Raw genomic sequence first — 25,075 nt, forward strand, 5'->3', positions numbered from 1 at the left:
AATAAATCAAATCTAATTTCCCTTAAAATACATGTAAACTAATAAGGTAGTAATGATATTAATATTAGTAATGAAAAGAAGAAACAATAATAAATTATTAATATAATGTCATAGGGTTTATAAACTACTGCTTATAAGCCTTGGGCCTATCTTTGTAGGGAGTTTTAAGAGGGCCTAGAAAATGGAGTGGCTTATTTATGAGAGGGCTTACAACTCGACTAGCTAGAAAAAGCATTTGCTGACAAACTACAGATATGGCAGTGCTGATCAAAATACATTTTGTATTAGTTGGTTTTTAATAAAGCTTCAAAACATCACAATGAATCAAATTCATTTTAATACAAGCTTGAGTGGCTTATATCTGAGGGGGAAGGGGGGAGGGGGCTTAAAATGGATGCATTTTTGTTGTGAAAGGGCTGATTTTACTAACAGTGTAAGCTTCTGAATTAATTTTATAGGTTTCCCACTGCTATACTAAAGAACTAGAACATTTTCCTCAAGAAATAATAGATGTCCTTCAAAGACACCACAGTGCCATGGATGCAGATCTCAGAATGGTAACCATCGATATGTAGCAATATTATTAATGTTGAAGTACAAATTGTACAGTGCACATATTTTTTAATTTTCAAGTTTCATCATTCCGCTGTGCATGTGATGGGCCACATTATTTGTTAACATGGAAAAATATTTCAACAACAAATTATTATTGAGGCACTCTGCTATTCTTCATTTTCTATCGACACACGTTTCTGATAGAGAGTGTACATGAGTTTCTAAGGGAAAAATATGTTCTAAAACTTAATGCACCTACACTCCATACAACTGCAAATTAAACTCAGTGACAGAAGCAATATTTAAACCCAAATGAAACAGATTCAGTCATTTCAGACTATTGCACATTATGCTTGATTCAGCAAACTAATCCTATTTCAATGCTTTCTTAATTTTACAGACACTCTGTAAAGCTCTTATACTTATTAGGAACAAGAACCTACTCTCGCCTACAAGGTATTATGTCTTACAATGTCAAAATGATATATTATCTTACCATCTTACCATGTGGCACTCACTTTCTGCTAGTTTTTACATAATTATTTTGTATTTATTTTATCTGTACCATGCACAAAAGGATTCCTGAAAGAAAGACTACTGCAAATTGTTGTACATAAAAGTTTTGATGGTAGATGCTCTTACAAGCTACAACCTTGAATTAAATAATTACCGTATTTATTTGATTAACCACCCTGGGCGCTTATTAAATTTTTAGATCTTGAGAGTGGGCACTTATTTGAGGCTGGGCGCTTATTAAATTTTCACCATTTTCAGCAAATGTAGTATGTTTATTTTGCAACAAAGCAATAAATGTTAATAGCAAAATGCAACACTTAGATGTAACAAAGCAAGGTTTCTGTAAAATACTCTGAAGAAAACTCTGTCTTTGGGGAAGCCTCTTATTAGTACTTTATTCAATTTCAATTTCAAGCCCACTCAAGTCAATAAGTGAATTCTCTTGTGCTGCCTTCTCGATGTCCGACATCGTAATGGAGGGGTGAGGGGGGTGTAGTGGGGGTGGGCGCTTATTCGAGGCTGGGCGCTTATGAACTTTTTCTGCCTTTAGGATGGGCGCTAATTCGAGGTTGGGCGCTTATTCAAATAAATACGGTAAGAGGCAGTGCACCAAGTGTTTAGGGCACTGGACTTGCAATTTGAAGGCTTTGAGTTCAAGGCCTACCCTAATTGCCAGCTGGAAGTTAGGAAGTCCTTTCTGTTTTGAAGTGGATAGTACCCACGGGAAATCCTCGTCTCCTGGCCCTACATTGGATATGTGACACCCCTGCTTTATTAGTCGTGTTGATTTCAATGATTATTTAATTTGTTTTTGTCCTTATTTGCAGTCCACCTTGAAAACTCCAGCTTACCAATAATTATTAAGACACCCCTACAAAGCCTTTTTTTGTAGTTTTAAATTACTGTTATAATTGTGGTTAGTTTTTAGTGTTATGATTCTAATTTATTTGTACTAACTGTTATGTTAAACTAGCAACTGTAATTTTATTTTATTTTGTAAAAAAGAAGAAAATTTTCTGATAAGTGGTTGACTGACTTTCTCTTCTCATTATCAGTCTTCTAGAACTCTTCTTTGCACTGTTCAGATGCAAGGATAAACTACTTAGAGAGGTTCTATACAGTCACATAGTCACAGATATCAAGAACATAAATGCAAAGCACAAGAACAACAAAGTCAATACTGTAAGTCTTCAAATGCTAACATGATTGTACAGACAATTGAGTTGGCATACATCATGACAGAAATTGTCAAGTGTTAAGCTCTTCGAAAGTCATTCTTTCTTCAATTCTTCTATGTTACAAGTGTATTGCTTTACAGCAACAAGTCATGCGTGCAGTTTCTTTTTTGTGGTTTCCCTTTAATTAACAAGAATTTGTAGATTTTGTCATCAACTGTTTTCTTCTTGTTCATCATCATCATCACCATCATCATCATCATCATCATCGTCATTTTAACTACTTAATACCAAGACAGAGTGTAATGTAACTTCATGTCTACTCATTTTTTCAATTTACTTTTAGACGTTGCAGAACTTTATGTACACAATGCTACGTGACAACAATCCTATAGCTGCTAAGAAATCCCTTGATGTAATGGTTGAACTGTACAGAAAAAATATTTGGAATGATGGGAAAACAGTAAATGTGATCACAACAGCCTGTTTTTCCCCTATAACAAAGGTAGTACATGTACATGTATTACAGCTGTTAACCCAGCAACATCTTAATTCATTTAATAAGTACCAACACTTTTACAAATAATAGACTAAGCCCCCTTCTCTGAATATAGTGTCTATTGCCTTGGCCGAACTGGTAAATAAGGGCCCTTTCTTGTGTAAGTACTCTTCTCACATTTCGATCACGTTCACATTGTGCTAAGCATGTCACATATAGGAAATTGTCTTTTCTTACTTGATCAGTATAGGAGAGCAGTTTCTTTTGTGTTATGTCAGCTCAATATACTTGCAGAGGTCTTTTGTCTGTAGCTAGTTTTTGTCTGTAGTTAGTTATATTAACTTATTTGTTTTATTTTATTTTATTTTATTATTTTTTTGCACTCACTTTTCTTCTCAGTTTGTCCCAATAAACTGAGTTGACTTAATGTGAAAAAACTTTGTGTGCTCATGTACCTGAAATTCATTTGTAGATTGTGGTTGCAGCTCTGACATTTTTTCTTGGACATGATGAAGAAGACAAAGATAAAGAAGACAGTGATAGTGATCAAGAGGTTAGCAAAGTCATTACACCTTTTTTTGTTTGTGTTTCTTTTCCCTGATGAATAAAATTTTGTAACTGAAAAGACACAACCGCTACACGGGTAGCTCCAATACTGCAGTGCCTTATTGCTTGCAAAACTGAATACTGTAAAAAAACTTCCTGTTACTGGGATCATCAACCAGAGAACACCCTGAGTTCTTTTGAACTTTTTTTATGACCATCTTTTCAAAGTGGCTAAATGAAATTTAGGCAAATTAAAACTCAGTGTTAATTGACCAGATGTCTCTCTCATCAGTGATTTGTAGCCCCCTAATTGCATCGCAGGGGCGTTGGGTATTTTTACAGCCATTATGTGAGGTCAGGTCATTACATTTTCGTGTTGTTGCCAATCATTGGTCGCGTTTTTTTTTGTGAGCTCAGTGAAGTTGGGTGCCACTCTCAGGGCTGCCGAGGTTACGCATTGCACTCAGCTGCGGTCCATGGTTCTACCAGCCTCTCATACACCTCCCCCCCATGCTCATCTCTGTGGATGACTTAATTAATAAAATGCAAAATGTAATTGATATCTGAGGTACCTTTGTTCTTGTGTTACGCCAAATCTGTTTTGCTAGCTGGACCAGTCTGCCATTAGACGAATGCTTCATGCCAGTAGTGTGAACAAGAAAACAATGAAGAAGAAACAGAAAATTGATAAAGCAATGGCAACTCTAAAGGTAGCTTTTTCGACTCTGTGTGTTTGTCTTCATAACTTTCCTGCATTTCAGTACTTCTTGCTTGCTCGTCATGTCTTACAGACTGTAAGTACCATATTTTTTCCTTCCCCCTTTTAACCCCTTTCCCCCACCCCTCCACACATGTCCAATATACACAAACGGATACGATTCGTCAAACCGATGGTCCATTGGTACCAATGGTAGGATTGGCACCAATCGAAAAGGATGTCATTCCAATGGTTCTGTTGGTGAATATGCATCTCATTAAGGGGACTTTGATCATTTTCCCATGTGACCTGGCTGGGTACAGGGCAATTTCCGATGGTCCATTGGTACCAATGGTACGATTGGTACCAATAGAAAAGGATGTCATTCCAATGGTTCTGTTGGTGAATATGCATCTCATTAAGGGGACTTGCATTACAGGGCAATTTCCGATGGTCCATTGGTACCAATGGTACGATTGGTACCAACAGAAACTGATGCCATTCCAATGGTTCCATTGGTGCAAAACAAGTTCGCTTTTACACCAAATAGAAACGCGCTAATAATTATTATGAATATTTCCCGTTCTATAAGCCAACCACGCAAAACAAGTTCGCTTTTACACCAAGTAAAAGCGCGCTAATAATTATTATGAATATTCCTCGTTCTATAAGCCAACCACGCAAAACAAGTTCGCTTTTATACCAAGTAGAAACGCGCTAATAATTATTATGAATATTCCTCGTTCTATAAGCCAACCACACAAAACAAGTTGCCTTTTACACCAAGTAAAAACGCGCTAATAATTATTATGAATATTCCTCGTTCTATAAGCCAACCACGCAAAACAAGTTCGCTTTTACACCAAGTAGAAACGCGCTAATAATTATTATGAATATTCCCCGTTCTATAAACCAACCACGCAATGACAAGTTCTCCTTTACACCAAGTAAAAACGCGCTAATAAGTATTATGAATATTCCTCGTTCTATAAGCCAACCACGCAAAACAAGTTCGCTGTTACACCAATTAAAAACGCGCCATAATTGTTATGAATATTCCTCGTTCTATAGGCCAATCACGCAAAACAAGTTCGCTTAGAAACGCGCTAATAGTTACAAAGCGAGGGCGACCTATATATCTAGCGCTAATAATATCTCAAGGTGCTGCGAGTATAACAAACATCGTACGAACATTAAAATTGAAAGGAAACGCGTCACTGTCGTGTTCGTTCTGTTTATTGTGATTCACGAGCAAACAAAAACATGACATATGAATGTCTTCTTTCCTGTACGCAAGCAGTATTTTTTGGTAATTCTTACTTGTTTAAAAGAACCCGAAACAACGCGGAAAGGCGCGAAACTAGCAAAGTGGTATTGAGGCAACAGGTTTTAACAACTGTACTCAATTCACTGTGAAATTAACTTCTGAAATTACTTAGCGCAATGTCATTATCTACATGGAAGTGTTTAAACCAAAGTAAGTTTTCAATGAAGAGTTTCCGAAAAGGGTGGTTATATCGTGTAGGAGGGAAACCTTATCTCGGCTCTGCTTCTCTTTTGTATCACTTTAGAGGTACGACACCCAATATTGAGTTAACCCTTTAAACCCTAAAATCAAAATCTGAATTCTTATTTGTTGCCTCTATTCATTTCCTACAGAAGTAGTGGGGAGGAGTTGATAAAAATTAATATCAAGCAAATTCATCATGTGTGATCATGTCTGTAATTCTCATGACAACTCTGTTTTACATAGCATTGATATTACAAGGAGAAATTTGATGCTGATCACTCTTAAGGGTTCAAAGGGTTAAGTCATTTTTGTTCTCCTCTCGTGCTGGAGCATTGTTAACAATATTATTTTGTGCTTTTAAATATTAAATAATGTTAAATTATGAATTTATCTTTTTTATCAGAAACAAAAGAAGAAACGCAAAAATACGTCTGCAGTTAATTTTTCTGCTCTTCATCTTATCAACGATCCTCAGGGTAAGACAACTCAATGTTATAGACCGTAATAGGCCATTTCCAAGTTGCACCAAGCCTCTGTTTCAGGGTAAGCCAAAGTGCAAAGCCATTGATGTGATAATGCATTTTTATCCTCATGCAAATAAAACTCATTTTCACAAAAAAAGTTCTGCATTCAGTCAGGAGCTCCTGACTTAGCGTCATTTCGAAAGTGAGCATTAAACTCGGAAATGGCCCGTATGAAACAAAAAAAAATTGGATAAGTCAAGTTTACAACCCCATAACATGGTAGGTTTTTTCATGAACTCATTATAAGTGTCTCACTGAATTTTAAAATTTTGGTTTTAACAGGATTTAGTGAAAGATTGTTTAAACAACTTGAGACCTCAACAGAAAGATTTGAAGTTAAAGTAATGATGATGGACCTCATATCAAGACTTGTCGGGGTTCACCAGGTCAGATATTTTTCTGCGTGCTCTGGTTATTCCCACCCGCATTATTGCAAATTTTAAAATATAAATGTGTCTAGGGTTGTCCACATTCTGCTGCCATAATTTAGGGCATAAAAGTGAGGCAAATGAGTCAACAACGACAACAACAACAAGTTTATTTCAAATTAAATATAGGTTACAAAGCTTGTGCCCGCAATTAGCGAAGGCTATTCGAGGCGGATAAAAGAGAAAAAAGAAAATTCTATGAATATATATATATATATATTAAACGAACAATCCTAGAAGCAATCTAGTTTGTCATGTGGTCCAGAATTATGCTGAATTAATAGTGCAACATTTCTCTGACTCTTTCTGTTTTATGCAAACTTTTCCAAGACCATAGGATTTCCATTTGAGACACCAGCCCATATACAACATTTTAAGACCATGCCTGATCAGAAAAAACATGGCTTCGAGCTGTTTATGTTCCACAACATTGTCAGCTGTCTGATTCTCAGATGAGTCATTTCAATGATTTAGCGTGAAAAATCATCCGAAATGAGCATGTTTATATTAATAATATTAATATATAGATTTAGCAAAGGCCGAAAGCGAAGCTCTCGTGGGATCTTTCAAGAAATTTCTTTCTGCAGTAATTCAACTTTTGCCTTAAGCAAGAAACAAACTGAATTCCTGCTGAAAAAAAAATGGACCTGAACCTGCGATTAATTGAAAACCAATAACAGTCAGCGGATGACACGTCATCTCAACGAGTTGTAAACCTTTTTTGACAGCTGTCAATTGACCATAACAATTATCAAGTTGAGCACAGATTGTATACTACTACAGTCACTTGGACTCCAAGCTAGTAAATGTGACATTTCACATCCGCTAAGATGAACGGGTCGACGAACGTACGGACGATTTTGTAAGAACCCAAATTTCTTGGATGCATGGATAACCAAATTTTCTTACCCACGATGCTCCGCTGCGCGCTTTCACGGAGCATTCTAGTGATGCTATTTGAGGGAAATAGTGACATTTGTTGAGCGTAAATGACTAGCATAATAGTATGAAAGCATAATTAGCACATTTCAAAAATTATGCGTTCAACCTCGTCCCTAGGGCTTCTCCCCTCCCATTTTTGAAGAGAAAAGCCCTGGGGACAAGGTTGTAATGCGTCCCATTTTGTCCAGGACCGCGCCGTTTAGAGGATTTGCGGGAGACTGGGTCGGGTGTTCTGTCGAACTGCACTGTGGACTGTTTTGGGGACGCTAGCGCTATTTGATTGGATATTACGAGGATGCGCGGGGAAAATGGGTCAAGATTCCTCCCCAGAACAGTCCCCACAACAACGACCAATCCCATTTTCAACCACAACCGCGGGAAATGGCCAAGTGAGGCAGCGTACTCTCCCAGGGTCATAGAAGTGGGCTATGAGGCCCTGTTATCATATGATTTCTATCGAATTGCTGCGATCGCCGAATAAGGTCGAGCGATCCGGACGATTGCAATTGTAGTCATCTTAGCGGCCATACGGAAAATAGCCTTATCAGCTCAGCCATCTTGGCAATGATCTATCCGATTGTGGAAGAGTTGTTCATATATAATAAGTGCGATTGCTAATCAATTGCAGTGATTTTAGCGATCGTACATCTATTTTCCCAGTAATTTCCACGCCTTCTGTCAAAATCATCCGCAACAAATTCCATGTTGCAATTTCAAACGAAAATAATCATCCCCTTCACAGGAGTTTAATTTTTTCTGTTCGTTCCACAGCTTTTCTTGTTCAATCTATATCCTTTCATCCAAAGATACCTGCAGCCGCATCAACGAGGTTAGAACTTGTGTTTCTCTCATTATATTTTTGTGGGGGAGTTTATGCACAAGGGCAGGTACTTTTTGCTCAACGATTTTGGGAATGGTCAGATAAATCTAAGGCAGTTAGTAATTTTTTTTCTTGGAACGGCTGTGGTATCGTTTTCTTAATGGAACTGTAGCTTTGGTGTCTTGATGAAGAGCAAAGGAAAACAAATACAAACTGCGTGGACTGGACCACGTGGCCAACTGATCAACGTCAGTTAACTCGAATCGTCTCCAGACGTCTCTTTGTCTGTTATCATTGTTACGCAGTAGCACGTTCTCTTGAGGAATCAATTGCCCCCGGGCGCATCTCCTACGCGTTACCCTTTTTAATATTCAAGAGAGATACGGACACCTTCGGGACCGGCCCTAACTGTCCATTTTAGAAAGGTGTCCGGCTTATAGAGAGTCGAGGTAACGTGACACCAGTAACTTTTCGCAGTGAATACACGTCTGCTTAACTTGAACGACACAGCTAAAACTGGAACATTGTGACAGAAAAGTGGAATTATTTTCTCATTGTGCAGTCAAACGTTCATTATAAGCAAACGTTCACGGCTTCGTGGTCTAAAAGTGTAACGGTATACAACCAGCGAACTGGAGCAAGACTACAAAGTATCAAACATTTTGCAATTTACTGTCATGTAGAACGCCTTCATTTCCGTTTTGAGGTATTTTCACCTCATAAAGCACTTCCCAATTGTCCGTTGACGGTTTCAAAAGTGTCCGTTGTCCGTCTTAGAGAGGTTTCCGCGTTATGGAGAGTATAAATACAGTAAAATGACTGAAAAATGGCAGGGAATAACACCGAGTGTCCGTCTTATGGAGGTGTCCGTTAACCCTTTAAGCCCCGATATCCAATTATAAATTCTCAAAACTGATCTCCATACATTCCCTTGAAGAATTAGTGGAGAGAATTTGATCAACGATCAAAGCATTTTCTCTTTAATGATCATTTTACTGACTCTCATAACCATTTCTCTTGGCAACATATGGTTATTGTTAAGAGAAAATTGAGGTTGGTCACGGCAGAGAATTAACTGTACCCGAGAGGACTGCATACAAGTCAGTCACTGAACTGGGCTTTTAGGTGCCTTTTTTCACCCTTTTCCTAAATTGTGTGAGTAGTAATCTGAAATGGTCTGTTAGTAACGATTTTCTTTTGTTTCTCGGTCCATCAGAGGTCACTAAACTGCTGACATATTTTGCTCAAGCGTGCCATGAGCTTGTTCCTCCAGAGGTTTGTAAATCCTTAATTTCATATCCAGGTTCAGTGAGTTCTGGAACGACTGTTCCTTCACATTCGGGGTAGGATTCTACCCCTTAAAAATCAATTGTAAATAGATGTTCCTGTTTTTTTTTCAGGTCATTGAATCAGGTCTCAAAGCAATTGTAAATAATTTTGTGACAGAAAGAAACTCCAATGAAGTTATGGCTGTTGGGTAAGGATCATAAATTAGTGTCTCCTTGTTATTACAAAAGTATTTGCTAGAAAGTGTCTCTTTTATGTCCATGTTGTAGGATTTCTCAAGAGCATTTTTGCAAGGGATGTTACATGTATTTCTGTTCTTTTGGCGCTAATTTCATAGTACTCCATACACGCAGCAGTCACCATTAGGTATTCAATTATCCAGTCATCTCACTTTTTATATGGCTGTGATGAAATTAATTTCATCTTAGGATTGATACGGCGAAAGCTGAGTTGCATGGAGAATTTAAGACGGACTTATCAGCGCATTAATGGCCTTCGGTTATGAAATCTAGGGTCTAGCCCGTTTGTAATACTTAATCCTTTAAACCATTCTCGTTTATTGCCCCTATTCATTTCCTACAGAAGTAGTGGGGAGAAGTTGATAAAATATCAAGCAAATTCATCTTGTGTGATCATGTCCGTAATTCTCATGACCGCTCTGTTTTATAAAGGACTGCTATTTACAAGGAGAAATTTGATGTTGATCACTCTTAGGGCATAAAGGGTTAAATCTTAGCCCGTCTAACCTGCGTAGCTGGCGGAATTGTTTTTGCGCGCGTGAGAGTTTTTGGCAGCAAAGCTACGAGAGGCGTCTCCTCCCCATTCTCCGTGCGGCTTCACAGCTCAAACGATCCTGCCGGCTTCACAGGCTATTCATCATGTAACCGGCCCGTGAATCGAAGCCAAATGACGTGATTTGTTTTGTTTGTAGTTTAAACGCTGTTCGCGAAGTCTGTGCAAGATGTCCTCTAGTGATGACCGATGAGCTACTACAGGATTTAGCGCAGTATAAGACTTCTAAGGATAAAAGTAAGTGTGTTTTGAACTATTCTCAATTCCCAGAAATAAACCAAGGATATTTTCATAACAATAGATAGCCCACAATTGTAAGCGTTGTATATATTACCACCATTCTTGTTGTTGCGTGCATTTGTCTAAAAACATCTCAGAGGGCGGTCGGCGACCGACCCTCCCAGCCCCCTTGTATGACGCGGTGCATAGATTGTTCACAGTCCCCTATTTGTCCATGAGATCGTCGAGATCGAGCGCGTTTTACCGTTAATGGCGGCCATCTTGATTTTCAAATGTACCGAGGGGGCGGGCGTCGAAGATTATAGCTTTATTATACTCGTCTCTTCCCAAACCCTTCCCCGCCCCCTGAGCAGACTTGATACTCTTCCCCAGGTCAGACTCGGTACATTTGAAATCAAGATGGCTACCATTAACGGTAAGACGCGCTCGATCTCGACGATCTCACGGAAAAAATAGGGGACTCCGCCCCTTCGTATCTCTTCGTATGTTCATGTGTATTGTAGGTAGTGAGAATATGTTACTGTTCCTCTATATCTCATAAAACTGACGCTATTGTTGTCCTTATAGGTGTTATGATGGCTGCTAGGTCTCTTATACAGTTGTTCCGTGCTGTGAATCCCGCTCTTCTTCATAAAAAAGACAGGGTGAGAAAACTCTTTTCGCTCGAGATGTTTTCAAGATGAAACTCTTTGGGTGCAGAGGGGGCGGGAAGGGGATGAGGAGAAAAGGGAAGCTACCCACCCCTATGTCCCCTTTTTTATAGATGGTTTTAATTGCTCTTTGTGGCTAATTTACTTAATTACAATGTGCTATTAAATTTTTAGTACAAAATTAATAAACTTACCAGATAATTACAAAATGTTTAATTAGAGCCCGAGGTGTAGAGTTAACTGGGAAGTTTTCTGGTGGGCCCCACTGCTGTTAAGTTTCTAGTTTTAATACAGGTAAAAAGTATATGCTATGCTACTAAGAAACAGACTGTACAAACAAAGAATATAATCAATAATAATCAATACAAACAAAGAATGCCGATTACTCTTTGCGCTGTTTAGTGATGCGCTTTGTGACGCTTTCAGACTCGTCGTGATAATTTTGAAGCCACGCATGTAGGTAGTTAGTTTACGATATTTTGTCCCTCTTTTATAGGGCAAACCGACCGAGGAAAGCAAGACTTTTACTGTAAAACAGTATGGTGAACTGAAGACGACTAACTTTGTGCCTGGAACAGAGGTAAATTATTGACCCCAAAAAGTTTCAGAATTGTTTGTTTCCCCATATCAACAGTTTCTAGTGTCACTTGAAAAACGAACAATGTATTTAACGAATAAAAAGTTAATTTGTTATTATCAAGTAATGTGAGCAATAACCTTGACAAAGTTGCATTAAACCAATATTACTAAAGTTAGTCTCTTCCGTGCAAACACACGACACGCGTTTGCATGTGATTGCAAGCGCGGAAAAGTGCGCGCACTCTCCTCGAAGTGTGTCGTGGCTCTATGACAACAGTGTGGGAAGGTTTAAAAACCTGACTGAGTTTCTCCCACCATATACTTGTTTCGATTCCTCTCCTCTCTCTTTTCCTTTTCTTTTTAACGATGACGATCGACTACGGTTAGTTCAAGTTCACTCCGCAATGTAGAATGATATACTTTCAGTACTGATGCGTAAAACCTTGTCATAGGTTCTTGAGGAAAGAAATGAGGACGAGGACCTTGATTCTAAAATCGAAGCAAACAATGGTAATGAGATTTACTTATTTTACGTAGTCGTCATTTGTCTCAGTGAAGCGCAATGGATTCATTTCCCGTCATGTTTAAAAACAACACGAGTGAATTAGATGCAAATTTTTATTTTCAGTCACGTTATTCATCTTCGCTTTCTTTTGACGGACAGTAAGTTTTCCCACTGTTTATGACAGCCACAAGTCCTGATTAAAAAACTCCTCTTCTAAGAAATCCTTTTAGCCCTGTAAGAACTCAATTTGGGTAATTTCATCAACAGATGAATGGGAAAGTGATGATGATGATGACGAGGGTGAATGGATAGATGTTCATCACTCTTCAGAAGAGGAACAAGAGGTATCATTTACGCGCTCTCTTTATTAGGATGATGATTCGCCATTTACACCAACATTCAGACCCAGCAAACTAATATTTTATCCGTTTCTATCATCAAATTCGTCTTTTGCTTGGATTTATGGTTGTCTATATCAATCAAAAGTGTTGAAAATATAATAATTGTGGCCTCTTACCTTAACTACTCAAGCCTTAACAGTGACTAACCAATCCCAATTTTCTCCTAACTGTTTCAGTGCATCATCAAGAGAAAAGCTTGTGAGAATTAATGTATTGGTCACCTAAGGGAAAATGCTATGATCTATAAAGAAATTGTTTCGACTAATTCTTTAAAGAAATGTAGTGAGATTAGTGTAGAGAATTTGCATGTCGATGTTGGGACTTAACGGTCCCGCGGGTTTCCGCGCTAACTAATGTTGACTTATTCAGACCGTTCATCGGTTCCTATAATTCCATAAGATCATCGGTCCCCCAAGTAGTTACCCTACAGGCGGCATCGTGGGTGTAAATATACCGACTGGGGGATGAGTATCAAATCTTAGTGAGGGTGTTTTGGGTGGGGGGGGGGGGGGGGTGCTGTAGTGGTGGGAAGGAAGATTTGAAACCACAAGTGGCAGCCCGTAACGGTAAGAATTCGATCTCAACGATTTTATGAGGAAAAGAGAGGACTGTAAACAGTCTTACTTATTCACCGATTTTTTAACCTAGCTTGAGCTCGTTGTTTACTGAACATTTGGGCTTTTTCTTGGGTAGATTGAAGAAGGTGAAAGTAACGATGAGAATGAAGAGGCAGAGGAAGATTTGAACGCTAAAGCGGCGAGGATAAGTCAGACCCGCGTAAGTTAAAAGGTTTATTTCTCATGGCAAAGTGAAACTGGCTCTCCAGTTACGGCAGCATGGTGTTGGATATCCACCTCTCTTTATCTGTACGGACGCTTTACTAGCCAGTATCTAGTGTCTCTCTTGTGTCAACTGAACTAGAAATTTTTGAGAAGTCACTGACATGTATATGTTTTAAAAACTCCTAGAAGAAGCAAAGCCACCGATCGTAAATGAACAGTGTGTAGTTTATAACTTCCAATGTGACCTCTGTGATGCAGGATATGTAGGTTACATACGCAAACATTTGCACAATCGTGTCAAAGGACATAAACAACAGTCCTCCGCCATTGCCAAACATTACAAGAACGTGCACGGGGCGATCCCTCAGGACCTGCTGAAACGTTTTGAAGTGCTTAAGAAATGCAGGAACAAATTTGGCTGTTTAGTGTACGAAATGCTTTTCATAAGAAGCTTAAAACCAAATCTCAACGTGCAATGAGACTATTCGTGCGAAAGTATTTTCGTAATCTTCTCACCCTGTTACGTTAATTTTCGCGCCACGTCGCTTTAAATGCTGTAATTTGCATGATCAAAAACATTTTTCCTTTGATAATGGAGTTATGACTACTCCGAAACGTCGGATTTTATCGTTCGTTTTTACCGTTTTATGACATGTATATGATTAAGAATCACTGTATATCAGTTAAAAACGTTATCCTCCATACTGACTGTGCTTATTTGTTTCAGTTTCTTACAGATGAGGATTTCAAAAAGATTCGGCTACGAGAAGCGGTTCGTCAGATTGACCCTAAAGCTGGAAAGAAGCGAAAAAGAGGTGCTGATCATACAGAACCCTCGGAAAGGTCTGTACTTTTACTCTCAGTCTCGTATAGAAAATCCAATATTCTTGTTACTTGACTGGCTAATCTGTAAGTTTGGACAAAACTTGTTGGAACCCGTCCTTTGTTCCCCTGCCTCTTCCCTCACAAAGCTTAAATCTCTACTGTGTATTGTGAAGCGTGCCTTTAAACAAAGTGTATATGGCGATGTATGGGATGTGGGTGTTAAGTTACAGTTTGTGTGTGTTGTGCTTGAGAAGAGGAGGTATGCAAAACTCACAGCAATGATTTGCTTCCCTAGGCCATTGTTCTGATCGACTTAATCTTTCTTGGAGATTTCTTGTGTTTACCGTTTGTGTGTGTGTTGTGTTGAGAAGGGGAAGTAGAGGGGAGATTTTAGTGAGAGATTTGTGTACTGTGCCGGGGGGGGGGGGGGGGTTGGGGGTAAGGTTTAGCTTACTTTTTGCGGTAATTGTTGCATTGTAAAGCAATGTTTAGTACTTCTTTACGGTAGGGAACGTTAGATATATTCTAGAAACTACAATTCAGATAGATTGAATACAAGTCTTTTTAGCGGATTTCCTATGGAAGAATACTTCTACCACAAATCTTGTCATTCTACAGACTTTTTCAAATTTCTTTTTATTCGTGTATTTATCATATTTATCACTATTGTTGTTATTACTATTATTATTAATTCACTTTTTAATAGGGGGGAGCTAATATCTCTAGGAGACATCGAAAACATTCACAAGAAGAGAAGACATGACAAGGAATCACGATTGGAGACTGTACTTGTGAGTATATTGGCTTCTGTATTCTGCTAAGTTGAGACGAGTAGGGCTGCACCGAGTGTACAGGGTGAAATGTCCCTAACTAGGATACACCCTGGACCAGCCCGCCCCCCGCACACCAGCTACTTCGGCACCACATTCGCCCCCTCCCCAAGTCAAGGTTGGCCCGTTTCGGCCTTTGCGCCTCCATCCTTGATTTGGATTGGGGTTGGAAAGATTGCGTTTTCTTTGTACTTACTGCAATCTTGGACAAAGTAGACGGAAAACTAAGACCTCTCCTACCCTCAAGTCAAAGGTCAGTGGGAAAGTGGTGTGTTTTGGCCTTTGCAAGACTTACTCATTAGTTTTTGGGGAAAAGGGGGGATTACCTTTTCTTTTCCTTTCCTGTCCAAAATTGTAGCTCTGAGCGGGAGATCATCTGCCCCACTACTAACTGCCCTCTCGGTTATAATAATACAGTAAACTTTCTCCGAGAGAGACAACTTCGAACTTAGTTTGACCGTGTTACCATGAATTTTGTTTGAGCGGGTATCGTGTCCAGCTCTAAATCGTAGACCGGAAACTTTGTCCGAGCGGGACAACCTCCGGACTAGCGGGACTAGCGGGACTAGCGGGACTAGCGGGACTAGCTCTAGCTCTCCGCCTTGCTTGGTTACAGTGAACTTAGTCAGAGCGGGACACACGCAAGACCAGCTTAAAGACGTAATCCTGGGAGTCATGTGCAACATGTATATCTTGACACGAATGTCTCACGACCACACACACAGGGCGCCCACACAAACAGAGGAAGGCTACCTTTCTTATTTGTTGACTTCATTTTAATTTGATAGTTCATTCATTTTCAGTCGAAACGGAAGTCCTTCTGTTATCTTGCCCAGGTTTTTTTGTATTAGAGTTTATGCACAGACAAAACAGTGAAATTATCAAATCATGACCATACAGCCACTGATGTTCGACTTAGAGGAGGACTGTAGCCACAATAAAGGTCGGTCATTTTAACGACGCCCAAGTTCAGTAAACCGCTAAATTTGCTATTAGGCGGTTTATTTAAGGAAATTTTTTTAGCGTTCACTATGCCTCATAGACGTTTATCACTATAATAGAAACAATGTTTGATGTTCGGATTGGAGAAATATTAAAAACGACTTTGAGCGCACTCTTTTTGGCAATGGCTAAACGTCGGGTTCTTGTAACCGACCCTAAATTTCCAGAGAACGGTAAAGAACAACCCCAAGATTTTTTTTCAATACAAATGGGGCCATCAAAAAATTATGGGAAACGGGGGATATTCCCTGCCAAGGGTAAAAAGGCCTGTAAGGTTTATTCACAACTCTCATTCGTACACCAAATTGCGTATTATTGGTTTGTTTGTTTGTTTGTCTCTTAAGTCACGCTTCAAACTTAATCTCTCCCTTTAACGGTTTGATGTGTTTACAAGGCATGCACAAAATCATGCACTGTAATATAACTCTTGATCCGTAAATGTCCCCTTTTTGACGTAGGCAGGCGCATTACACCTTACGCCGACTTTTTGTCTCCCCTCTGATGCGTGACGATGCCAACTGGAATAACATCACGTCCATAGGTAGCCCGCATGCGCCTGACCGGGAACATTCTGAGACCTTCTTATCAGTGCAAAGTTGCCAACGGAAATCACTTTCATGTAACTTTTCATGTATCGCCCATTCTTGTTTATATTACAACCCGCTTTCGATAATATCTTAAAAGGGAAATTCATCAACCGTACTAATAACTTCCTTTTTGAGACGACAAATACTTCACGCATGTTGGTCTTTCGTGAAAAACGCGCGTGAATGCGCGCGGGATCCACACGCGTTTTATCCGTACACTTATTAGGGGGAAAGTTAACAGCGAGCAAATTGCATTTTGCTGGAGTTGCAGGCCTCATGTACCATTACGTTCTCAGTAATCCTTTTTTAGGCAGTTTTGTGGAGCAAAATGCAGTCACGTTGACAGGAACACGGTTTGTCTTCCCCTGTCGCTACAAAGGAAGTCATTTGAAGTAAACACTTGTCAGTTACGTAATGATCCGTTTTTAGCCTCACAACATTAATTACGTGACATTGCGTGCGAGTCTCGCGTTTAACACGCAACCTTTGCGGTGAGGTTTTTGGTTTGAATTGTAACAACAGCACTCCTTTGAAATCTGAAATCGAAGATTACTGACCAGAAACATCGTCCTGCGTTTAAGCAAATTGGATGATCAAGTTTAAAAGCATTTATGGATTAGTTTATTGTAATTGTTGATTTGCTAGGTAAAAATATTTCCGCTTTACAGGATATGGTATCCGAGGAACTTTCGACTCGCGCCGTCCGTGACTTGAGTCAAAACATTTTTGCGTCCAGTGAATGTTTTTACTTTGGCATCTTCACGTTTGTTATATCGCTTCCATGTTTCACGAAGGTTTGTTATCGACAAGGAAGGTACCTCGATAGGAATTGCCTAGAACTGAGACTGATTTAAGGATCTCTGGGGTCTAAGCCCTCCTATTGAAAGTCATTCTGTCAACAGGGATCAGGAAATAGCTAGCCAGCACGCACGCACCTCGCGAAATCTTCTTATCTTTTCCAAGATCATGGGGTTTTAAAGACACTCCCGAAACCTAAGATAGCTGCAAAGCGAGTTAGGTCATGAAATTCCAACGTCAACTCGTTGATCTTTATGACAAGAATTTAATGTAGTCTCAAAGAGAGAAGAGATACTTCAGTGATTGAGTGAATTTTGCGATGAATATTGGTTCCAAAACTCTAATTAAAAAGCAACCGAGCTTATCAGATCTTACAAAGCTAAGCGGATTCCGTTGACTGCGTTGGGTCGGCTCAACCTGTTTGTTGTCGGGCGCGTCCGTGTTTAATTTACCCATCCTGTCTCTTTTTAGCCTCAAGCCGTCTTTTGATGCTCAAATCCGTTATTTCTGTTATCAGGGATTTTCCAAAGCAGCCAAAGGTTGTAAAGAATACCCTTACAGTAGCGATGTAATCAGTTCTGCTTTGGCATGCAATTTTTTATTGACGAGGTTCAAATGTAAACCCACAACTTTACCAAAGGTTTGGGTGCAAAATGTGCATTTTTGAAGAATTAACCCTTTTAAGTAAGTTTGTCTTTTGAGTTTTCTCTCAAAATTATGAGGCCTCATCCATCTAATCCCCCCTGCTTAAAACCGAAGACAAACCGTATTTCCAAAAATCTAAACAACTGACAGCTTTAGACACTGCCAGATCAAAATGTCTAGTTTATATAAGAAGAGAATTGTAAGCTACTTCATCAAAGTACAAAGACTTGGTTTGCGATGTACAGAGTATGAAAATATGGTACTAGACATATCGTTTCGTCTTCTGGTTGGCAGTTTCAGTAAACAAGTTAGGTCGCAGATATTAACCCTTCCACTCCTAAGCTTGAGGTAGTCCGTGTACGAAATCCTGTGTTGTGACCATTCAAATGAAATAGTTTTGGTAATACGTCCACACGATGTTATTTATGACTGTACACTTGAGTCTGTGGACGAAGTTACATAAGCTAAAGGAGTACTTTTCTGTGCTCAAGCATTACCGTCTTTTTTATTGCCGAAGAATGCTTTCCTTTAGTAAAGCAGTAGTTCAATTTTATCCTTGGATTTTATTTCCCTTTGTTTTGGGGTATGGTGGTGTATGATAATAAGTTTAAAACAAAGGGAAATATAGTTTAAACCAAGGATAAAATTGAACCACAATAAGTACAACTCAAACGCGAGCGCCGATTTTAACGAGGCTCCAGAAAGGCGAGGGGGAGAGAGTGATCGTACAAAATCCCTCCAGTGTATCATTTAAAGTTTGCCTCGAGCTCCAGCCCAAGCGAGTCGAATTTTTATTTGAAAGGAGCGTGACCGAGCGGTTAGAGCGCTGGACTTGTAATCCGGAGGTTCCGAGTTCAAGTTCCACCCTGACCATGGACTGGATTTGTTTCCAGTAGTCACGAGTTCGACAGAACAAATTGCCAGCTACAGGCACTCCGCGCAGGCTAGACCTCTCGAATCCTCAGTCACGCTTGTAAATAGCCAACTCATGTGGTTTGCCTCCGGCCATTTGAAAATCTTACTTGTCGTGTTTATTGAATCGAAACTATTTGTTCCTGTCCTTATTTTTCTTATTTGTAGACCACGATGTAAACTGCTAAGTTACCAGTCATTTTGTTATCCCCTTCAAGTCAATTTTTATCCATTTATATACTCAAAAATTGGCCCAGTTCTTACTTTACTCCTAATGGTACACTTTAACGTGCAAAGTTGTGAATGAAATCAACTAAGAAAAGTCCAAAGACAGTTTTGCGTTTTTGCACTGTTTTCAAGATAGCGTGCGACCTCACACAAGTCTTCCTTGCGGAATTTGACCTGTCGAGACAATTTATTTCCTCTCTCCTCTTCGTCCCGTCTGTTTGGCAGTTTTTCCTCGATATTGATCACCTGTTGAGTAAAATCATTTAAGTTGCGTGTGTATTGCTTTGAGTACCCAGAGACTATGGAAATCGAATGCCCTCAGACCACGTAATAGCATCGAGTAGGTCTTCATATCAAAACAAAGCAAACGCTTGTGTGATATAGTGTTCCGGCCAGTCAGTGTCTCATGAACTTTTTTTTATAAATAGCATGACAAGCGCAAACCAGTCGTCTAATTTGCGTCAACAGGCGATTAAGTAACGAAATGCTGGCGTGTGTTTAATATAGGGTCTATTCGCAAGTTAAAAAATATGTTTCACTTTCCTCTCTTTGGCCCCATTGCAAGGGCAAATGAAGATAAATAAGTGGGAGTTTTTTCGCTATTCGTTTCCTTTATTTCCAAGGATTTTTTGGAGCTCTATTTGTTTTTATTCTGATTGATAATTCCGGCACCTACGGCCCAGTTAACGTCCATACCCTTGCGTGATTGTCCTTTGCATAAAACTTTGCACTTTATTTTAAGTGAGTGCATGCATGCAGCCATGCCCTGGGGCTCTGTTGTTCTCACACGTTCTCACGCCATGTGGTTGTCTGCTTTCGAGTCATAGGATATTACTGTGTCATGTTTTCCTTTTGAGAGTAAAGCTATCTTCTTTTGGTTTCGTGTTATCGCACCAGATTACTCTTGTCTTGTACCTGTGGAACAAATTGTAAAACCGGGTTTTTTTGCTTTGAACTGTTGAGCAGCCTTCCATACGTGGTTTATGGAACAGTATTTTTAATGGCACTGCCTTCAAGTCTCGCATTTTTTATCCCGGCCCTAGTGTTGAGTTTCGGAGTCACAGTAACTGATGAATTTGCATTTTGTCTTGTTTAACATTGCTTATCAAAAAGATCGCCCGAATACCCAACATAAGCCTGTCTTATTTCTGGGGGACAGACCGAGTTACTATTTTGCGTGCTAAAAGTTTAATTTTGAACATATTTATTGTATTGGCCTCGACACTAAAATCTCGTTCTCAGCTAGCTATTGTAGTTCTTACGTAATTGCCCAGTATGTGTGTAGTGAAAGTAATTTGTGGCTGCAGATATTTGGCTCAGGTAATAATTTCCTGCAGTAGAAAAGACTACATAATAACATGAAAATGACGTAGGTTTAGACGTAATTACTTCTATAACTCACTACTAAAAGGGCAATACTGTAGAAAACGTCACGACACTTTGATTTCCCTGGCGTCTTTCCTTCTTTTTGTAAGTTGAATTCTTTCGTGGTTAAATCATAAACAACAACAACAACAACAACAACAAACGTGGATTGTAAAAAAAGTGAATTCCTGTTGTTACTGTAAACGTATTACTTGGAATTGTATTGCCTAGACATTTAGAGCCGCCTTAAAACCCCCTAAAAACCGAGCAAATCACTTCCACAAGCGAAAGTGTAGACATTGTTTGTTATTGAACTAAGAAAAAAGACTAAAGATGCCAAAAGTGATTGTGATTTGGTATAGTCTTTCGGTGGCGACACTGTGATTTGCGTAGTTTGCAAATCAGAAGAAAAACTGCCTCGCTGACTGAGTCTCTCTTTACAGTGTCGCCACTTAAAGACTATACCACTTTCAAGCGCACAGTACCTTGCCCCCTTGCGCTACAGTGGGTCCCCAATTTGCACGTAAAACCATAAATTTTACATTGCTGTAAATGCAAATGGTAGTATACGAACGGTCTCCCCTGTTTTCGTCCAGGGACCCAAAACTGAGTCACAGACGACTCCAAGTCATTCCAGAACTGTAGTTAACTGTAGCAGCTGCTCGTAAGGTTTCTCCTCATTTGTCGCAGAAAACAATAACACAGCATTGCTCATCAATATTTCCGTCGTTTTACGGTCAGGGTTGCAGACCAATTGGCTTGTGAGGTTAGGAAAGCTGGTACACGCCTTGTTATTCGTACCACCCCCAGTTGTTTCCTTTAAGACACAGCCTCTTATATCTTGCCAGGCTGGTAGACAAGACAGAGAAAAGTTTAGCTCAAAGAAAGCAACAAAGAAACGGCTTAATGAATTTGCCAGTTCCACGAATAAGGTAAGTAAAGTTCTTGCTTTCAACAGAGGATTGGTATTAGTTAATGAAGGAAATTTTCTTGCGCTTCTGAAGGCTAGCACCTGAACTTGTCACCATGACGGTGAATATATATTGTTGTGCTTGATTGTTTATTATTCTTTCTTGTTTGTTGACTTGTTGTTCACCTTGAACCGCTCTCTTATCATGAAACTTTAACCAAAAAGACATGTGCAGGAACACTTCTTGACGAAAGCGCAATGGAAGGTATTAGCTAACACACAGAAGTGCTTAGTACGGTAGTATAGTTTATCGATACTCGTCATTTGTGCTTTTGTTTGCGCTATTGTTAGTAAGTTAACAAAATAACTGAAAAGATTCGTCAAGTAACATAATGTGTTCCTCACGTATATACGGTAACTAAGCAGAGAAAATATGTAAACTAAGTGTAGTTTTGATTTATTCATCTATTGGTTAAGCAGACTTTTAAGCAGACTTTTAGAAACTTTTCTCAAGGAGGGGGAGGGGCATGCAGGGAAAAGGAGCAATAGGCAGCAGACTCTTTTGCTGAACTTTGATTGTTTGATTGATCGATCGATCGATCAATTGATTGATTGATTGATGAAGATGTAGGTTTGTAACCTCCTCAATTACTTTTCACTTAATTTCACTTTTGTATGACAAGCAACGTTCTTCTTGTAGGAGAAAAGAAGGAAGAAGAACTTTATGATGATGCGACATAATAGAGATGTTAGGGGCAAAAATAAACGTTCATTCCGAGACAAACAGGTTAGTGCCCTTAGCTTCCGTTATATTTAGGGGAGTCTCATAACTCAAAAAAAAGAGTGTGCCCCCGTGAGCCTAATGGAAGATTTTCTAGCATTGCTTGTGCCGACAAACACCTTGCTTGTTCTGTACCACGGCTTCATGCTATAATGAGTTTATCTAAGAACTGTTTTCAATTCCCGACCTCGTTAATTTGCGCTTTCTTGGGTACATGTGAAGCAAACATTCAGGGGCATTTGCAAACGTTGTGAGAATAGTGTACCATGCATCTGGTCACTAGTGCAAACCAACAAAGACCTTGGGTGTACGCCATAGCCTCTCAACCCACGGTCCAATGCTGCAGACTCTGAGCCACGAAAGGCGTGCGAGGCCGTTTAGAAAGAAAATCCTTCTATAAGAACGACCGAGACCGGGTTTTAAGAGCCCGCGAGACTGAGCACTCCACCCAAATCCTTGTCTTCACTAAAACCGCTGGACGCCACAACCTGGTTGAGGTCGTTGTTATCTAAGGTCTTCCGTTTAGAAAAGGTTCTTCTGTGGCACCCATCCTGCACCCTGCTAGGATTCACCTATCTCCCTGTGTGGCAATCACTCACGTCAGTTGGCGAGAGGGTACTAAAATTTCAATCTACTTGTCTTCTTAATTGAACACGATATCATAAACTTCTCTGAATCTTGTGCCGTTAGAATGAAATCTTAAGTTTGAGATTTTAGAAGAATATGGTGCATGGGAGATAGTATTAGATTTAGGGCAACAATTGCAGAAAAAAAATTTCATTTCACTTTATCATTTATTTTCTTCACTCCGTCATCTGTTGTTTTTCATAATTTTTTTTCGAGAGTGCATATTTTCGTAAGTCCCTCCCTTTAGAGTCAAAAAGGGGTTTGTGAGGCATTGTCCAATTCTGTTCCCTACGACTTGCTTTTTAACTAGGACGCATTAACTTTTATTCCTTTTTCTCTTACAGATGGCTCTGAAGAACTCTCTTCTCAAAGCCAAAAAGGCCAAGTAGTTACTTGCGTCAAGATGAACATCTCTACGAAATTCCGTTAGCATTCCACTATTCCTGCGCTGAAGTGCACAAAGAGAACGGATAAAAGCCTGCATCGGAAATTCTTATCCGCGGTCGGATTCCACATCGCGGGCGTGACGATTATAGCGGTAAAGCGAATACTCGAACTCATAATTGTACCAAGGTACAACAGAACAGTGTCATTTCTACCGCTGGTTATCAAACGCAAAGAGGTTCGCTGATGAGAAATGCGAGTAAAACTTCTTACACCATTTTACAACTGATATCTTTGATTGCATCTTTTATTATTGAGTCTCCGCTGAGTTCTACCAAAGAGAATGCCAATCGATTTCGACGTTCACAGTAGATTAACATGAAGCTTAAGCATTTCCGACCAGTTAAAAGCGGAAACGTTTGGGAAAACAAGGGTTTTAGCGATGCATTATACACGACAGCTTTTGTTGCCTTTGTCATAAATTCGCCATTCAAAGGCGGAAACGTTTGGAAGAAACTAAGTATCTTCAGTGCTGCATTAAACATGATAGCTGATCTTTGTTGGTAAAATTTCCAATGCTTGACACTCTTGACGGTTTTCCTTGAAATAATAATTTGATTCTCAGAGCGGGGCAACCTTCGAAAGCAGTTTGCGTTGAAAACCTTTAAGTTGCCATACAGTCAGGATATAATTTTAGTCTTGTTCCCTATCTCTACATCTAAGAAGATCAGAAGCTTAAAGCTTTGTGTATTTTAAGGTCTTTTTCCAGCAGTTTTGAAGCTTCGTTCGTGCGTGCTCAGATCAGTAGATTTTAGAAGAAAAAACATCGGCGACTTTCCTTTCCTTTCACTTCTTCAGTGTCCTGAAATTTGTCACATCCCCGTACTATTTCTGTTCAGTCTTATAAAAAATTTATGTATAGGATTTGATTCCCCCCACCCCCCCCCCCCCCCTTTTTTTATATGATGTGAATTAGTGTGGTATTTGCATTAAAAGCCTGAGATACTTACCTTAGGCCTGTTTCAATTAGGTGGAGGAAGAAACAAATTACACGTTTAATAACGGAAGCTTTTAGATTAGACTAGTATCCAAGTAAACTGGTGACATCTTGGTCTCTATATTTAAGTTTGTACTGTGGATGCCAAACACTTCCACGAAAGGAAACAACTTCTGGACGATAAATTGTTAGTTTGTGTGGGTTAAAAATTTCGATTAAGATAAATCGCTCGTTAAATTATCTGTTCTACGTACTACGCCAAAGTTTTGTAAATAATAAAAAAAAGTATTATACAACGGAAAACGTTCTGGCTTGGTGTGCTTGAGGTTTTTTCCCGGGAAATTTATATAACGTGTTCCTGCAAAAATTTCCTGATTCGGTGTCGTCTGTGCTTTAATAATAACATAATTATTATGAACCGTGATACTCCTTACCATTGGCAAAATCAGAAAATTTAATCAGAGTAGCAAATTAAAAAAAAGTGCTCAGATGTTTCCATTACTATTATTATATGGATGGGAAACAAAGTTATTGTTGATAAATTAAAGTTCACACAGTAAAGGTAGTTCTATATTTAACTTGTTTGTGATAAAAATAGGACAGAATAAATTGTGACTGCAACGTGCACCTTTTGTGTCACTCACGCAATTTTTCATGTTAAGTTTTCTTATTCTTTTTTGTACTGGAGGCTATGCTAAGTCTGCTAGATTCCATTAAAGTAAAGTGGCCGAAAGAA

At 39.3% G+C, this 25,075-nt stretch overlaps 1 protein-coding gene across 1 annotated transcript in view; it reads left to right on the forward strand.

Annotated features, from left to right (window-relative positions):
- LOC140948555 (protein SDA1 homolog) overlaps positions 1 to 25,000 on the forward strand; it is a 26,444-nt gene extending 1,444 nt beyond the window's left edge. Inside the window, exons 3-24 of the mRNA XM_073397809.1 lie at positions 459 to 557; positions 956 to 1,011; positions 2,127 to 2,253; positions 2,593 to 2,751; positions 3,218 to 3,298; positions 3,900 to 4,001; positions 5,902 to 5,974; positions 6,305 to 6,408; positions 8,164 to 8,221; positions 9,429 to 9,487; positions 9,613 to 9,689; positions 10,431 to 10,528; positions 11,099 to 11,175; positions 11,678 to 11,761; positions 12,213 to 12,270; positions 12,533 to 12,609; positions 13,360 to 13,443; positions 14,176 to 14,291; positions 14,980 to 15,064; positions 21,489 to 21,572; positions 22,251 to 22,337; positions 23,303 to 25,000. Coding sequence (XP_073253910.1) covers positions 459 to 557; positions 956 to 1,011; positions 2,127 to 2,253; positions 2,593 to 2,751; positions 3,218 to 3,298; positions 3,900 to 4,001; positions 5,902 to 5,974; positions 6,305 to 6,408; positions 8,164 to 8,221; positions 9,429 to 9,487; positions 9,613 to 9,689; positions 10,431 to 10,528; positions 11,099 to 11,175; positions 11,678 to 11,761; positions 12,213 to 12,270; positions 12,533 to 12,609; positions 13,360 to 13,443; positions 14,176 to 14,291; positions 14,980 to 15,064; positions 21,489 to 21,572; positions 22,251 to 22,337; positions 23,303 to 23,347 — 1,890 coding nt within the window. The 3' untranslated portion in view covers positions 23,348 to 25,000. The remainder of the gene's footprint in view (positions 1 to 458; positions 558 to 955; positions 1,012 to 2,126; positions 2,254 to 2,592; positions 2,752 to 3,217; positions 3,299 to 3,899; positions 4,002 to 5,901; positions 5,975 to 6,304; positions 6,409 to 8,163; positions 8,222 to 9,428; positions 9,488 to 9,612; positions 9,690 to 10,430; positions 10,529 to 11,098; positions 11,176 to 11,677; positions 11,762 to 12,212; positions 12,271 to 12,532; positions 12,610 to 13,359; positions 13,444 to 14,175; positions 14,292 to 14,979; positions 15,065 to 21,488; positions 21,573 to 22,250; positions 22,338 to 23,302) is intronic.
- The last annotated feature ends 75 nt before the right edge of the window (positions 25,001 to 25,075 follow it).

Source organism: Porites lutea, chromosome 9, assembly GCF_958299795.1.
Source record: "Porites lutea chromosome 9, jaPorLute2.1, whole genome shotgun sequence".
NCBI classification, from domain to species: Eukaryota; Metazoa; Cnidaria; class Anthozoa; order Scleractinia; family Poritidae; genus Porites; species Porites lutea.